Raw genomic sequence first — 14,535 nt, 5'->3', positions numbered from 1 at the left:
TTAATTGACTAACTAACATCTGCTTTAGATGTGAAGAACCAACAGACAGTAACATATTAACCTATTCATTCACTGATTAATCAATGCATTAATTTATTTATTTACCAACGTGACCTCTCTGACCTCTAGTGGTAATTAGAAGACATGGCATAGCCAGCCATGTTTCACATCATACTATCTCTGACCTGCACTTCTGTCAAGAGGTTGTTCTTCTTTTCCAGCAGAAACTGGACCATGGCGTCTCTCAGAGCTCGGTAAGACGTCCCACAGCAGAGGAACTGGTCTATCTCGGTCGGAGTCATCCTCTTTGGTGGAAAAAAAAAAAAAAAAAAGAACCATTAGCATGTTTGTTTTCTGTCTAAATCGATTTTTTCAAAGCTTGTTTTTGCACAGTTACTACGAGATTCAACATGTGGGCAAACACCATTTTTTCTACTTATTAATTTGTTTGTTTTATTCTCCTTGTGAACCCAGAAAGGTCACCGCAGTAGGTTGTAGTAAACAGTGTAGCAGGAAAAGAAACACTCAGGGAGTAAAAACTGTCTTTCGGTTGGTGTGAATTGCTATATTTGCAGAAGTGGAAGCGTATTTGTCTGAGTGATGGATGTCTATGTATGACAGTATGAAGGATTTTGGCTGAACGGGGCTTTGGTTCATCGTCTTGAATGTTATTTGCATCGAGGGGCTTTTTCTGTTATCTTTTATAGTTCTGCATAACTCTCAGCTGTTCGGTCGCTTCTCAGACGGTGTGTGCATCTGGATATCTGCAAAACACATCAGGAATATAATGTCAGACCACATGCGGAGGTGGTCAGCCTCGCGTTGTGATCGTATCTCAGTAGGTGTAAAGGCAATCTGCACAGCGTGGCCACATTCATAAGAAAAAAAAATCCATCCATCAAGTTGAAAGGTCGTTTAACGTCATCTCTTCTACTAGCTTAAGCAAGCCTGGCAAAAGCTACAAGTAGCAGCGGTAGCTAAAAGTCTTCCCTTGCAAAGAATTAACCACAGCATCCATCCGCAGCATTGCTTCCCATATTTGTCGACAAGTCCACCAGCCCCACCCAGACACCCATGGATTGGATGTCATTATCCAGATAACGTATCCAGAGACAGATCACATGTTAATACCAGGTGTAAATGGAGTCTTAATGGCTATTGATATAGTCTAACGATGACAAAGAGATAAAAATTCCTGTGGAGGAGGATATCGCTACCTGCAGTCGAAGGAGGTCTGCTGGGAAGACCCATCTCCAGGTGGGGATGTTCATCAGGGACAGTATGCAGTCCATACCGGAGACTCTGTGCAGGGCTCGTAGCAGATACACCCTGTACCAGTCGTTACCAGAGTACTCACACACCGCCCTCACCTGCTGCAGGTACTGATCAGCCTCCACCTCCCCGTGTCTGCCGGTATTTCCTGCAGAAACAAAAAAAAACTCGACACCATCATTTATTTCTACTTTTCATCAAACTACAGAACACATGATGGAATTTAAAATCTCTGTGCTGATGCTTCAAATGTCGTTTTCAGGTGCAATCAAACGATCCTTGTGTCCCATTTCTATACTACAGACTTAGTTTGTGTACAAGAAAAGAACATACTACATTAAGGCTGCAACTAATTACAATTTTCATATTAAATCATCATATCATTTTAATGTTTAGCCCATAAAATGATGGAAAATTGCCATCACGTTTTCTCGAAATCCTTGTTGATGTCAACAAATGTGTTTTCCCAACAGTGACATAAAACAGAGAAAACAAGCAAATCCTCTCTTTGGAGAAGCTGCAGTTGGAGATGTTTGGACGTTTTTCTGTAAAAAAATGGTTTAAATGGTTTATTGATGATAAAAATAGTTCCCAATTAATTTTCTGTTGATCAACCAATGGATTATTGCAGCTCTATACTACATTGTCCTCTACTGGCAGGAAATGATGCGCTGTGCAAAGGAAATCAAACTATAACATCAGAACGCGCCTCCATTTTCTTTCCTTTCCTTTGCATTGTGGGAGAATATTATCCATCAACAGCAAATTCAAAAATTGAGAGCTTTTTAAGTCTGCAGACCAACTGTTTTGAGGATCAATGTTTTATCACTGTGTTTTAAATTAAACAAAGTTCAGCATCACGCACCTTGAGCAGCTCTCTCCAGCAGCCGTGCAGCCGTGGTCAGACATATCCTCAGCCTGGCTGTGTTGAGCAGGAACTCTGCTGGGTCTACTTGTCTGTCTGGAGTCTGTTTCCTGGCGATCCTGCTCAGGAATCCGATTTCTGCCTGCCGCTGCTCTTCTCTAGTCCGCTCCCCTTCTCTCGCTTCGGAGCACAACAGAGAGTCCTGAGAGAGATGTAAAAATTCACGATCGACATGTGGAAGAAATATCTCTGTAAATGTTTTCCTACTTTCATCACTTTGGTGGGAAAATTCTGAGGTGATACATTTATTTCTGGCAGCAATAACATCAGTTGTTTGGAATAAATACACAAAACTAATAGGAATATAATAGATAATAGAAACAGTATCACATAGAAGAGCAAAGAAAGATGAAGTTGGTGTGTTTTACCTGGAAACAGTTGACAAACAGCAGGTAGAGTTCAGTGTGGTCTTCTTTGTCTAGAAACTTCTCCTTCAGATTCTTGAGGTAGGTCTGGATGTGAGCCTTCGCCTGCTCAAAACTGACAGATGCACCACGGTTAACAGACATGCACTTTCTAGAAACGTATGTTTCAGTTTTAGGAGACTTGCTACATTTTTCACTATGCTTCTGAGGGAAAACATGTCTGTTGTACTTCACTACGTTTATCTGACGGCTGTAGCTGCTGGTTACGCTGAAGGTTCAGACTTAACATTTAAAACATGAGATAAGATCCATAAAATGTGTTTTTGGAATAGTGACATCATGAATCTTCAAACTGTTAGTTTATGAGGATCTCAGAGAAGCAGCGTTGTTTGTTTCAACTTAAAGGGAAAGTTCATAATATTTTACAGTCTGTCAATAGTCAAGTTGTCATTTGAACACTGAAAGGTTTTTGCTTGCTGTAATCAAGCACATTAGGAAGTGGTCTTTTAATGTATTTTAAATATAAATGTTATATTTTTCACCTGACAGGCAGCATTTTATACTCTGAGTACTTTGATTTAAGATATTTCAATACATTTTACTGCTAAAACATATTTGAATGTAGGACTTTTACTTGTAAAGGAGTATTTTGCTATCATTTTTCTATCTTTTACTTGATTATAGAGTTTGAGCTGTTCCTCCACACGTCGTCATCGTCCATGCCCTCACCTGTATTGCAGCAGGAGTTTCGGCAGCACAGATCGAACCACCGGACTGTTGTCAACACACTCCAGGAACGGAGTGAGCTCTCTGGTCCTGTACACATCTCCTGCATCATCATTCAGGAGAATCAGCTGGTGAACATCTCATCATCAAAGCATCATATATGATCTAATCATTATTATTATTATTATTATTATTATTGACTAAACAGTCTCTCACTGACCATTAGCAGAGACCAGTAGGGAGAAGAGCAGCTCCACCACTCCCTCTTCTGGCTTTTGCCCCTCTGACAGACAGAACCTGGAAACCACCTCCAGGAAGAAGGAGTTACAGCAGCTTCTGACGTCCGCTTGCTGCTGAAGTGCTGCCCTGAAACGTTGAAAAGTTTTTATCAAGGCGGGAAACAGCGAAACCTGGAAGCATTTTTTTGACAACAGCAGTGGACGCCCAGATGCTGATGCAGATTATTGTACTGTTATAATATTCAGTATGTTTTATCAGTACCAACATGAATTATTTCTCAGTAAGAGGACGGTTAAGGAAAAAAATTGTATTAAAAAATGTTAAGTCTCTGCACCCCTGAATATGTGACATCAACCTTCATCAGGTAAACATATACACAATTATACACAGTATCCATACACCTGATGATTGGACAGACAGAAACATAAAGTAATTATTATATATTCTAGCAGTGAGCAAGACAATGTGAGGGAGTTTTTCTCATTTTTATACAAATGTTAAGTTAAATAAATGCTGAACTATTGTACTTTGTTGACAGGTTTATTGGGGGCAAACAATTATATCATTAGGAAATACTGTTGTATACTGCTGGGAAGTACTGACAAAAGTGACATAATGATAAAAAAAATTAATGGTATGATTGTGAAACAGGTATTAAATTAAAATGCATACAATGTGGTATTAAAGAGGTCTTAAAAAGTCTCAAGTTAAACATAGTGAGCTCTGCAGAAAGTGAGTGAACAAGGAACATCAGCAAAAGAGTGACGGCACCTTTTCATCCATTGCACTAAACTCAATATTACTTGCACTTTCTTGTCTTTTTATTCTTATTGTGTACATCATTGCACTGAATGTACACAATTTTTGTTCCCCCTGTACAATATTATAGTATTGTACATGGAAAGAATGACAATAAATTGTACCTTTACCTTGATACTACAAATATACAATTTCAAAGACAAGTTGGCACAAGTAAGCAGACAAGTTTACACTCTGCAACTAATCAGAATTATCATTTTATAATTTCATTTATTTAATTCTTTATTTTCTAATCAGAACTCACAACCTGCAGAAATGTCTGACTGTAAACCATCTCTCACCATTTCTTCTTGCAAACATTTAATAATGCCTCAAAAATGCGCTTATTTTTAAAATAAAAAAGATGTTTTTTGAATGTCAGTGATTTTTTTGAAGTTATATTTTAGATAAGTTGGACATTTCAAACAAATAATTAATAAAATCATAATGACAAAATGTTTCAGACTTTTCTGCCCAGGAATAGATTTTGACTAAATGACTCGTTACATTGCTGTATCTACTTTATGTAACTTTTTCATACTCACTCGATGGTTTGAGAAACAGTCGGCTTAAAGTTTGGTGGCAGGTTTGCCCTGCATTTAGGACAAAAACGTATCTGTGACTGAATGCAGTGCTGCAGACACGGCAGACAGAGGATGTGTTGGCAGGGGAGGACGGACGGCTTTGTGAGCTCCAACAGGCAAATTGGGCAAGAAAGGCCAAACCTTCAGAGAAAAAAGTATAATTAGGGAGAGGAGTTAAAGAACTGTGAGATAAGAACAAAATGTATGCATGTAATGTCATTCTATGGTGCATACAATCTTAAATCAGTTGCTTAAAACAATCGCAGAATAACGAGATGACGACTTGTTTCTAATGAATCATTCAAAAGAAATTGAGAAACTGTGTTGAATTCATAATAATGGATATTTTCCAGTTTACTGCATTGAAAACAGATGTTTCTCTAAACTGGCAAAAGTGTTATGAATATAAATATTTAAAGGCAGAATCTGACCTCAGCTCTCTGCTGATACAATCGTTGTGGTAAGAGTTCAGGATGCGGATCAGCTTCTGCAGTGTGTCCACGCTCCGTACATCAGGCGACTCCTGCATCAGCTGAAAATGAGAAAAATAAACATGTTTCTTTTTGGGGGGTTTTTCCTCGCTGATCTCCCATCTAATCACCTACAATTACAGAGATTTTATACTGGAGGTAGGCCGGTGCACCTGACATAAAGACAGCCTCTTCTAACATAATAAAAAATAAACAAACCTCTCTGAAAAAGTGTAGCAGAGGTTTTATTTCTCACAGCAAATGTAACGTAATGTAATCAGTATTGTTTAGGCTGTTATCGGCTGGCTAAACTAGTCATGAGACAAGATGTTTCAGGATCTGAGAAGCTTACCACCTCAGCTAAATAAGCTAAATATGACCTTGTTCAGTCATATCAAGATGAAAACACGAAGCCTAAAATCATTATTCTTACGTTCAGGTGAAGATTGCAGTGTTGGAAAGCCAGATCTTTCATTTTAGTGTCATTCCCTTTAACTTTAAAAATGACGTGCTGGATGAAAGATGCAACGACCAGCATCCCATGCCACAGTGACCTGAAAGAGAAAAGAAAGAAGAGTGAAAAGAGATTATAAATAAACCTCAGAAACACACAATCTGTTTTGTTTTTTTTTTCTCACCAGACATCTTGGCGGACTCACCTGATGGAGTCCAGATGTTGCAGACAGCCAGCGCTACACAGAGCTCTGTATTTCTGACCAAACGCTCTATCAAGACATGGCTGCAGAAACTCCACTCTGCTAACAAATGACTCACACTCTTGCAGGGAGGTCACAGCCAGGAGTTTGGTCTGCTCGACACAGATACCGAGAGCTAAAATGTCCTCCATCTGCCGAAAATAAAACACATTTCATTTTGTTTCACTGCAAGACGTCCCATTTCCTGAACATAATTGTCCCCATAATGTCAGAAAAGTTCCTCCCCTTCCAACTCAAAAATGAGCATTTGTCCATGGGAATTTGCTGCTACCCAACAGAGTATTTGGGTTGAGTTTGAGGAAGTTGCAGTAGTTTGCATAAGGTGTAAGTTATAAGTTAAATACATTAAGTTTCTCTATTTCCCTCTCTGAATGTTCCAGTTGTCTGCATCCAAACTGTCATGTTTTGCAGCTTTTGCGAATACCAGTATATAGAGGGAAAGAGACAGTATAGCCAATTCATTGTGTTAGCCTGGCAAGCTAATATTCAGTAATGTACTATAATTGTTAATGTCAGTAATGGAAATAAAGACAAACATGTTTCAAACGCTCATTATCTGTATGGTGACACACCTCAAACTCAGCTTGTCAAGCTAAGTTCATTGTCAGTTTGGGTTCTTAGGCATAGCTGACATGTTAACACATCAAAATTTTATAGTTAGCATGTAAACTACTATTGTATATTATCATTATGATGTTTAGCATGTAAAGTTTAGCATGTCAGATGGATGAGAAGGATTGAAAAGATTCTCATATTGAGGACTTGTGAGCATTCATGTCACCTGACAACTCAGGAGGGTTTTATGATAACTGAGTTGATCATATGAGGGTTTAAAATACTGTGCATTGACAAAATTAAAACTATATCCATTGAAACTGGGTTTAATTACATTGAATGAAGGACTCTGACATGAGGCGTCCATGTTTGCTTGGTTTTGCGTTTACATTTCCGTATTATTAAGTGTCAAGTCGGATATATGGGAACTTTCAGGAAAAACCAAGTTGTCAAGTCATAATTGAGGACTTAAAGGTTGATGTGAAAGCTATTTATGAGTCAGAATTTCATAACTGCAGTGGCTCCAATATGACATGAACGTGTCATTAGTCTCACAGTACAGCTGAGGCTGACAGGAATTCTGCCATTTATAGACGCATCCCATCATGAACTAAACTAACAACACACTGGATCAAACTGTAGTGTCTATGCCTTTTGGACCAATAAATCCAAACTACCTCATATTTCAACAAATAACTGCAATAGTCACTGAGACATTTAGTGGTTTTGAATAAAGGGTTAGGGTTTAAAAAGAAGCCACAGTAGGTTATTCTTACCATTTCCAGGGGCTCCCTCTTTGACACTTGCCGAAAGACATCAGCATCCAGCTGGGGCTGCAGCAGAAATATATGGCAGAGGGTGTCCAGTCTGGGTGCAAAATGTTTGGCAGCAGCCATTATCCAAGCAGGAGAGAGGTCAGGGTCTGCGCCCATGGACCTCTGAAGCTCAGACACACAGCCCAGCATGGCCTTGGTGAGCACCTGCATGTGACAGATAAGTCAAAAGTCAAAGGCTATTTGGCTGTTTGAAAATCACATTCTACCTAGCCGATATGTAACTCTTAATGTCGATACCCTTAGTTCATCCTTTGACTTGATCTTGAAAGAAAGCAGCAGAAAGTCTTGGAGATAGTGGTGGCCATACTCCAATCGCTCTCCGTCTGAGAGTCTCTGCAAGTGGCTGTCCAGCCTGCTGTTGTTGAAGGCGCTCACAAACTGGAGAATCCTCTCTGTGCTTCTGTCTTTTGTTACTGAAGAACAAGAAAGAAAGAGCCAGAAAAAAATTTAAATAACCATAAGGTCTATATAAATCAATAATTTAAAGCTTCATTTTAATGAATACACTCCAAGAACCAAGACGAACCTGGCATAAATTCAGATTCTTCCCACACACTTTCAAGGTGCATTTTGATGAGCCAGCTGAATGGAGCAGCACTGGGTTGTTCTTCACCGTCCAACATGAAGTAGTGCTGCACAAGCACCTCCTGATCTGACACACTAGACATTATAACAAGAGACAAGAAAATGATGCAGACTTTTAATTACATTCACTTGGCGTATTATAAATAAATTCAAAAGAAGTAATTGACACTACCTTGAGTTTTGGGGAGGTGTTAGTGATAAAATCTGTGAATCTGCCAGGATGTCCAACCACAGCATAATCAGGCCCTGGCTGAGCCTGTCATCAGAGAGCTGGTCCAGATTGGCGTACCTGTCCATAACTTCCAACATGCTGACCAAGATCGGAGTCACAGTGGACTGAAGACAGCGCCACAGGGTGTGTCTGCCAGACAAAGACAACACAAGATAGGGAACTTGATTGGCTCCTTGATGGCTACAACTTCTACAAAGGGTGTACAATTCTCTTAGTTATTTTAATAATGGAAAATATTTAGAATTGTTTGCATCTCTATCCTGATCTGCATGAAAATACACATAGTAACAGACAATCATTGGATACATGTGCCACATTTTTTCCTTCAATGAAGTGCAGTAGTTCATGTGAGAATAGTGTAAATGATCAAAAATGCCCTATCTCATTGTATTTGGAATAAGAAACGAATCGGTTGTTTCTAGGATGATTGCCTTTCTTCCCAAAAAATTTCAATAAAATCTTCCAAAAAATTCTCAGATATCCTGCCAACTAACAAACAAACAGCAAACAAAGACCCAAAACTAGGTGGATATAAAAACATTCTCAACTGTGAATTAAGGATTTATGTCACATGATCAATATTAAGAGTTAAGGTTAAGTTTATCCTATCAAATCTGAAGGAGATTTTACCTCAGAGTTCCCCCTTCTTGTAGAGCCTGGCGTTTCTTGGCTTCTATGCTCACCCACTCCTTAGGAGAGCCCATCGTCTCTTCTCTCTGTGCCAAGGCCTCAGCCAGTCTAATCAACAACACCTTCTGAAAGTGAACTTTAACAAAGTTTATAGTTTCATCAGAAACAATTTAAAATGCTACAACACAGAATGTATTTACTACTACATCAGGAACAGATGGTGGTGACTAATGGACAAAATGTAAAATGTCACAAACTAAAATCAACATTAGACGACTATATTCACCTCCTAGACGATTTTGACTAGTTCCCAGAAGAGTCAGGAGGATTTGCATCCTCTGCATGCTTCGTGATGTCATGTCGTCGGGGTCCCTCAGCAAACCCACTGCTTTTTGGATGCATGACCTCACTAAAGATAGGCTGTGGAGGTGGGCTCTGTCTGCCTGTATGCAAACATGAGTATATGGTGTAAGTTTTTAAAAACATTAAATATTTAACAAACTTAGATTTGTTTTACGTGACTAAATGTAAGAGAACATAACGTTTATTAACCCTCAAACTCACATTTCTGACTACTTCAGAGTCTTCTCTTTCCCCAGCTGTTTCTCTGTTTTTGTGGATTTCTGTTGAAGATCAAGAAATACTGTTTATCTTATGTACAAATTGCAGCCATGAGAAAAAGGAAACAACTTTCATTCCTATTTAACACACTTGTTAATACTCAGAAGATGCACAGTTTCTACCTGACAGTGCAGGGTTGAGTAGGTTGCTGATGAGAGTTCCACAGAAAACCAACAAATTCAGGCTCATGTCCTCTGAATCTCTCAGGTCATCAATATGCACCGAGTTCCAGACTCCTTTGATGCAAAAGACCAAACATGGAATTAATCTTTTTGTATAATACAGTACACAAATAGCTGCATTACAACATTCAGTATGTTCCAATGAATACTAACCTCCTTGGAAACCAATGTACTGTGACTGACTTGCGATCCTGGAAACCTTCACAATGAAAATCACCCAACACGTCTGTTCATCATGTGACATCAGGTAATTCATGGTGCAGTATCTGGAGGCAGATGGAATTATAAACACACCTGAAACAGCTGTAATGTCATTGTTTCCACTGAGCATTCATGTAATCACAGTTCAGGAGGATCCTGACATTGAGCCCTACTTTGCTGATGCTATGAGCTCATCACTGCACTGAGATTCCTCAAGGTCCATCTGGATTAACAGAATATGAAGAGAGTGGCCAGCATCTTGAAGGAAGCCCCTGGCACAGAAGAGACAGTAAGAGAAAGATTAAAAGACCAAAAATGATATTAAAGCCAGGCTGTTATTATTTATATAGTTTGTTTACCGTATCTTGCTGCAGAAGGAGACCTCAGTGTCAAACTGGTGGAGCGAGAGCAGGAGGATCTTGTCTGTGTGAAGTCCAAGAGCATGAGCTACTACTTTGACATCTGATCTGGTCAACAAGCTGGAGAATGTAGTGATCTGTGCAAAATCACAAAGTGGATAATAAAGTCAACAATTTGTGATGATTATAAAGGAACAATGAAAATTTAAGTTTGAGCTGTGGTTTGTGGCATACCTCTAGAAACTTGCTGGAGTCCTGATGCTTGTGCCGGCAATCTTCCAGGAAATCCCGGAGCGAGTGGTGATGCTGTTGCTCAAAGTACAATCTTTGGAGTTTGTCCTTCTCCTGGTTTGCTAATTCTGAGTATTTTAGCCTCACCACAGCGTCCGGGGTGGCACAGTTCAACAAGAGAACTTTGGCTAATTCAAAGACTTGTTTTTCCTCATTTTCCCCAGCTGACCCAACTTCGGTTTCTGTCTCCATCTCTTCTTCGTCCTCAGACATCACTTTGTTCTCGTCATCACATACCTCAGTGGATTCGTCATCAATCTTTTCCATTGACACAATTTCTTGCTCTTTTCCATCTATCTCTATGTCCATTGCATCACCCAGCTGGTCATCCTCTTTAACAGTTGCATCTTCATGTTCGTTAGAATTAGACTCAAGTTTTCCCTTTGGTTCATCTTTTTCATCCTGTTCATGCTGTCTTACAGCACTGTCTTCGACTTCTTGCACTCTCTTTTCTAGTGCTTGCAAGAGAGCACACGCGCAGGCATCACCATGGAAGCCCACAAAAATGTCAGACAGCTTGAAATCCTCTGAGGCCTCACCCAAGAATTCCTTCACCCACTCCTTCAGTTTGTGGAGAACCCTGTGTTGCCATGGTTCCAGGTCTGTGCTCCGATCCACCCTGTGTTTTTCAAGTCTGTTGATGAGGGGCACCGGAAAGTGTTCATAGACCTTCTTCTGGTCCTCCACTACCACCAGTCTGAAGTTTGTATGGACACGACATTTCACTCTGTGGGAGCCAAGACCGAGATCAACGTATTGCTGCTTACTGAGGTAAACATAGTACTGGTTCAGGGCATCATAGAGGCTTTCATAAAGATTTTGCATGTTGAGGAGGATGACAGTACGCCCAGTCTCCATGCACGTTTTCACCCGGTTCACATTACGGCAGATTTGGGCATATTCCTGGTCCTTTGGGAATCCCGAACCAAAGACTATTTCCGGGGGTGGATAGTCTCCTTTGGCAAAGATTTGTTGCTGAAGGATATGGAGAGCTGCATTGTTGGTGGTCAGCAAAAGGAGGTAACGGCTCTCCTGGTTGGCGTCGTGATCAAGATTCTTTTTCACCATTTGCAAGGTGCTTGGTCTGGGGATTTCCTCAAGGTTTTGGCAAACGTCTTTGAAAAATATAACTGGGTCAAAATCCTCTGGCTGTCCACTGAAGTTACGCAAAATGGCCTCTACCAACTGTCCATCATCCGGCTCTTGCTGTGAGGATTTCACTGTGGCAAAAATCATTTTGACTAAACTGTAATAGTCCCTTAGACCAAAGAACTGATTCTTTGAGGTCTCACCACAGATACTCAAGAAGGCCTTCGCCAAAGATGGGAAGAGATGTTTGATTTTCAAGAGAATTTGGTTGGAGGATGAACAAATTCCCTTGGCAGTTTCCACAAGTTCATTCTTACTTGGATCACATCTGGACACAAATATTCCTCTGTTCATCTTCGCTGGGTCAAGAGCCCAGTTGGAGATGCCAACAAAGCCAACCTTCATGTGTGGATCTGGCTTGTCATTGTCAATGCAACCATCCTCCAAGAGAGGATGCAGAGTCTTCAGGGGCATCTGAGGAGAATCTTCTGCTAGTCCTATCTCATCAAGCACCACCACTGATACATACTCATCCATGTTTTTGTCCTTCTGAAACCGAGCGCAGTTCCTGAATGTCCCTATGATGCCCTCAGGACTTGAGTGAGGACTGCACTGGAAGGAGACCATATGAACTTGCTTGAGTTCCTTGAATAGTTCACAGTGGGAGTTCTGGCCCTGCATAGCGTCAGCAACCACTGTTTTAGCAAGCGACTTGGAGCTGCCTGGCTTGCCAACCAGAAAGAGCGGGATCCTGAGCTCAATGCACACCACCATGAGAAACACGTTCTCTTTAAGGGCAACATTTTTTGCGATGGTCTCCCTTGTCTGTATGTTCTCAAGGAAGAAGTCTTGACATGACGAAATCTCTTCCTGCAATGCTTGTGAAGAGTCGAATGGGTCTGGAAAGAACCTACAAATTTCAGAGAGGTACTCCTCTTTGGCCACCAGAGACGGGTAGTAGCAGACTCCAACTGCAAGAATCAAGCACTTCAGTGTTTTCTCAATCTCATTGAGATAATAGCAGTTGTTGAAAAGGACCTCGCTATGCTGGTAAAACCAGACTAGCACTTTCATAGACCTCTCCACATCTCTGAGACTAACAAAACTGCACTCATTTTTTCGAGACCGCATGTATCTCTGGGAGGCTGCCAGAACATCTGAAATTATGTCCTTGCAGGCCACTGGCAAATGATGGATGCCAACATTCTTCTGGACAATCTGTTTGATGTAGGAAAGTTCAGTTGTATCACTCAACTGACCAAAGTCCCACACCAAGGAAGCCATGCTTGGAGGCAGAGGATGAACTCTGTACACCAGCTGCCTCAGAGGGACTTTGCCAAGGCGGTCTGCTGTTTCATCTGCCTTCACTCTGTAGCCTAATCCTGCACGTTCCAAACGTTCCACCATCTCAGGTGAGTGCTTCCTGTAAGGATTGCAAGCAGCTATTATTTTCAAGCCACTGTCTGCCTTCAGAGGACTCCCTTTCACTGATCGGTCACACAGGATTTCCTTGATGGCAAAAATGGCTTCTGTGGTGTTGGCCTCATCAAAGAACAAAATGGTGTCTAGTTTGTGCATTGTACGATTCCTCTCAGCGAGCATCTCTGCCTCCCTCACCTTCCTGTAGATCATCTCTGCTGTAGTTCCACCATGAACCTTGACAAGTACCATGTTGTCTATTGGTCTTTCGTCCCTCTGCAGAGCACAAAGGAAATGGACCAATCGTGTTTTTCCACAGCCAGTCTCTCCCATGATGACAACTGGAATTCCACACCGGAATCTCATGTGTATGGCTAACATCTTCATCACATTGTCAGCAGTGAGCTCATATGTTGGGTCTGGATCAAAATTTCTGTCCATGATTCCTTTCTTTGCACCAACAACGCATGAAATCCTTTTGATCTTGTCTGGCCGGGTCAACTGATCAAAGTCCTCAGTGAGAGAGATCCTGTTCCGTTCCAAACCTTGAAAAAGTTCTTGTGACATCACATCTTCTATCAGGATCCTTGGATTGTGAGGATCAACTGCATTGAGTGTGTTTCTCCTCCCACCTCTCCTCACGTTAAAGCCAAGGAAAGACATTGAGAACCGGTCCGCGTTGAAGAAAATGTATGGGTGAGACTCATTTTCCCAGTGCTTACGAATCTTCAGACGGTCAAGAAGGTCATCCTCCAGAATGGGTAGCATGGGACTTTCATCTGATGTGTTCAGAGATGGCGATGCAAAATCTCTTGCCATCAGAATCATGAACTTCACAATGAAGCCCTTGAAGCCAGGCAGCTGGTCAGCCAGAAATTCTGGATCACAGAAAATTGAATTCTCACAGTCTTTCAATTGCACATTGAGGAACCAGGAGAAGTTCTTCAGTTCTGCCCAAGATGGATCTTGCATTCCACAGTGTGCCAGAAAGTGATTGAGACAATCAATGTGACTCCCCATATTGTATCCTTCCTGATAGTTGAAACGATCCAGATTCTGGTTGTTACTGTAGAGTTTTAAGTACTGATAGGGTCTTTGAATCCCCTCACTGCAAAACTCCTGCTCATCTATGAGTGGATCAATCTCTTTTGTTGACACCGGACGGGTGGCCAGCACCTCTCTTGGAGGTTTACATTGGATGGTAGGTAGAATGTCAAGAAGTCCGAGCTTTGTCTGTGTGAGCAAACCGAACACATAGATGCAAATCATTAATTAGATAAATTTAGTCATTTTTGCAAATTGGCTTTACATTCACAAAAGAACAAAACCCCTTAATTTTAAGCCTTAAAAGCTCCCCAACCCTTTCATATTCTGATTAAGGTGGAATATGAATGAAATAAGTAACTTGAGGGGTAAAAAACTACATTTAATTCATAAAA

At 40.8% G+C, this 14,535-nt stretch overlaps 1 protein-coding gene across 4 annotated transcripts in view; it reads right to left on the bottom strand.

The window, feature by feature from the left end:
• Nucleotides 1-14,535, bottom strand: part of rnf213b (ring finger protein 213b) — a 42,187-nt gene that overhangs the window by 11,145 nt on the left and 16,507 nt on the right. For 3 of the 4 annotated variants that reach the window (XM_067575487.1, XM_067575488.1, XM_067575491.1), the window contains 22 exons: nt 10,532-14,329; nt 10,298-10,434; nt 10,112-10,210; nt 9,891-10,003; nt 9,678-9,791; nt 9,487-9,557; nt 9,221-9,377; nt 8,935-9,070; nt 8,245-8,433; nt 8,014-8,147; nt 7,725-7,900; nt 7,428-7,631; nt 6,040-6,227; nt 5,814-5,934; nt 5,342-5,442; nt 4,872-5,051; nt 3,509-3,654; nt 3,292-3,391; nt 2,566-2,677; nt 2,138-2,339; nt 1,218-1,420; nt 186-305 (listed from right to left, as the gene is read on the bottom strand). In XM_067575487.1, the coding sequence (XP_067431588.1) occupies nt 186-305; nt 1,218-1,420; nt 2,138-2,339; nt 2,566-2,677; nt 3,292-3,391; nt 3,509-3,654; nt 4,872-5,051; nt 5,342-5,442; nt 5,814-5,934; nt 6,040-6,227; nt 7,428-7,631; nt 7,725-7,900; nt 8,014-8,147; nt 8,245-8,433; nt 8,935-9,070; nt 9,221-9,377; nt 9,487-9,557; nt 9,678-9,791; nt 9,891-10,003; nt 10,112-10,210; nt 10,298-10,434; nt 10,532-14,329 (6,801 nt within the window). The remainder of the gene's footprint in view (nt 1-185; nt 306-1,217; nt 1,421-2,137; nt 2,340-2,565; nt 2,678-3,291; nt 3,392-3,508; nt 3,655-4,871; nt 5,052-5,341; nt 5,443-5,813; nt 5,935-6,039; nt 6,228-7,427; nt 7,632-7,724; nt 7,901-8,013; nt 8,148-8,244; nt 8,434-8,934; nt 9,071-9,220; nt 9,378-9,486; nt 9,558-9,677; nt 9,792-9,890; nt 10,004-10,111; nt 10,211-10,297; nt 10,435-10,531; nt 14,330-14,535) is intronic. The other variant, XM_067575489.1, reaches the window with a different exon arrangement.

Source organism: Thunnus thynnus, chromosome 20, assembly GCF_963924715.1.
Source record: "Thunnus thynnus chromosome 20, fThuThy2.1, whole genome shotgun sequence".
In the NCBI taxonomy this organism is placed as follows: domain Eukaryota; kingdom Metazoa; phylum Chordata; class Actinopteri; order Scombriformes; family Scombridae; genus Thunnus; species Thunnus thynnus.
The sequence above is the reverse complement of the archived record's forward strand: the minus strand, read 5'-3'. Positions and strand labels throughout refer to the sequence as shown.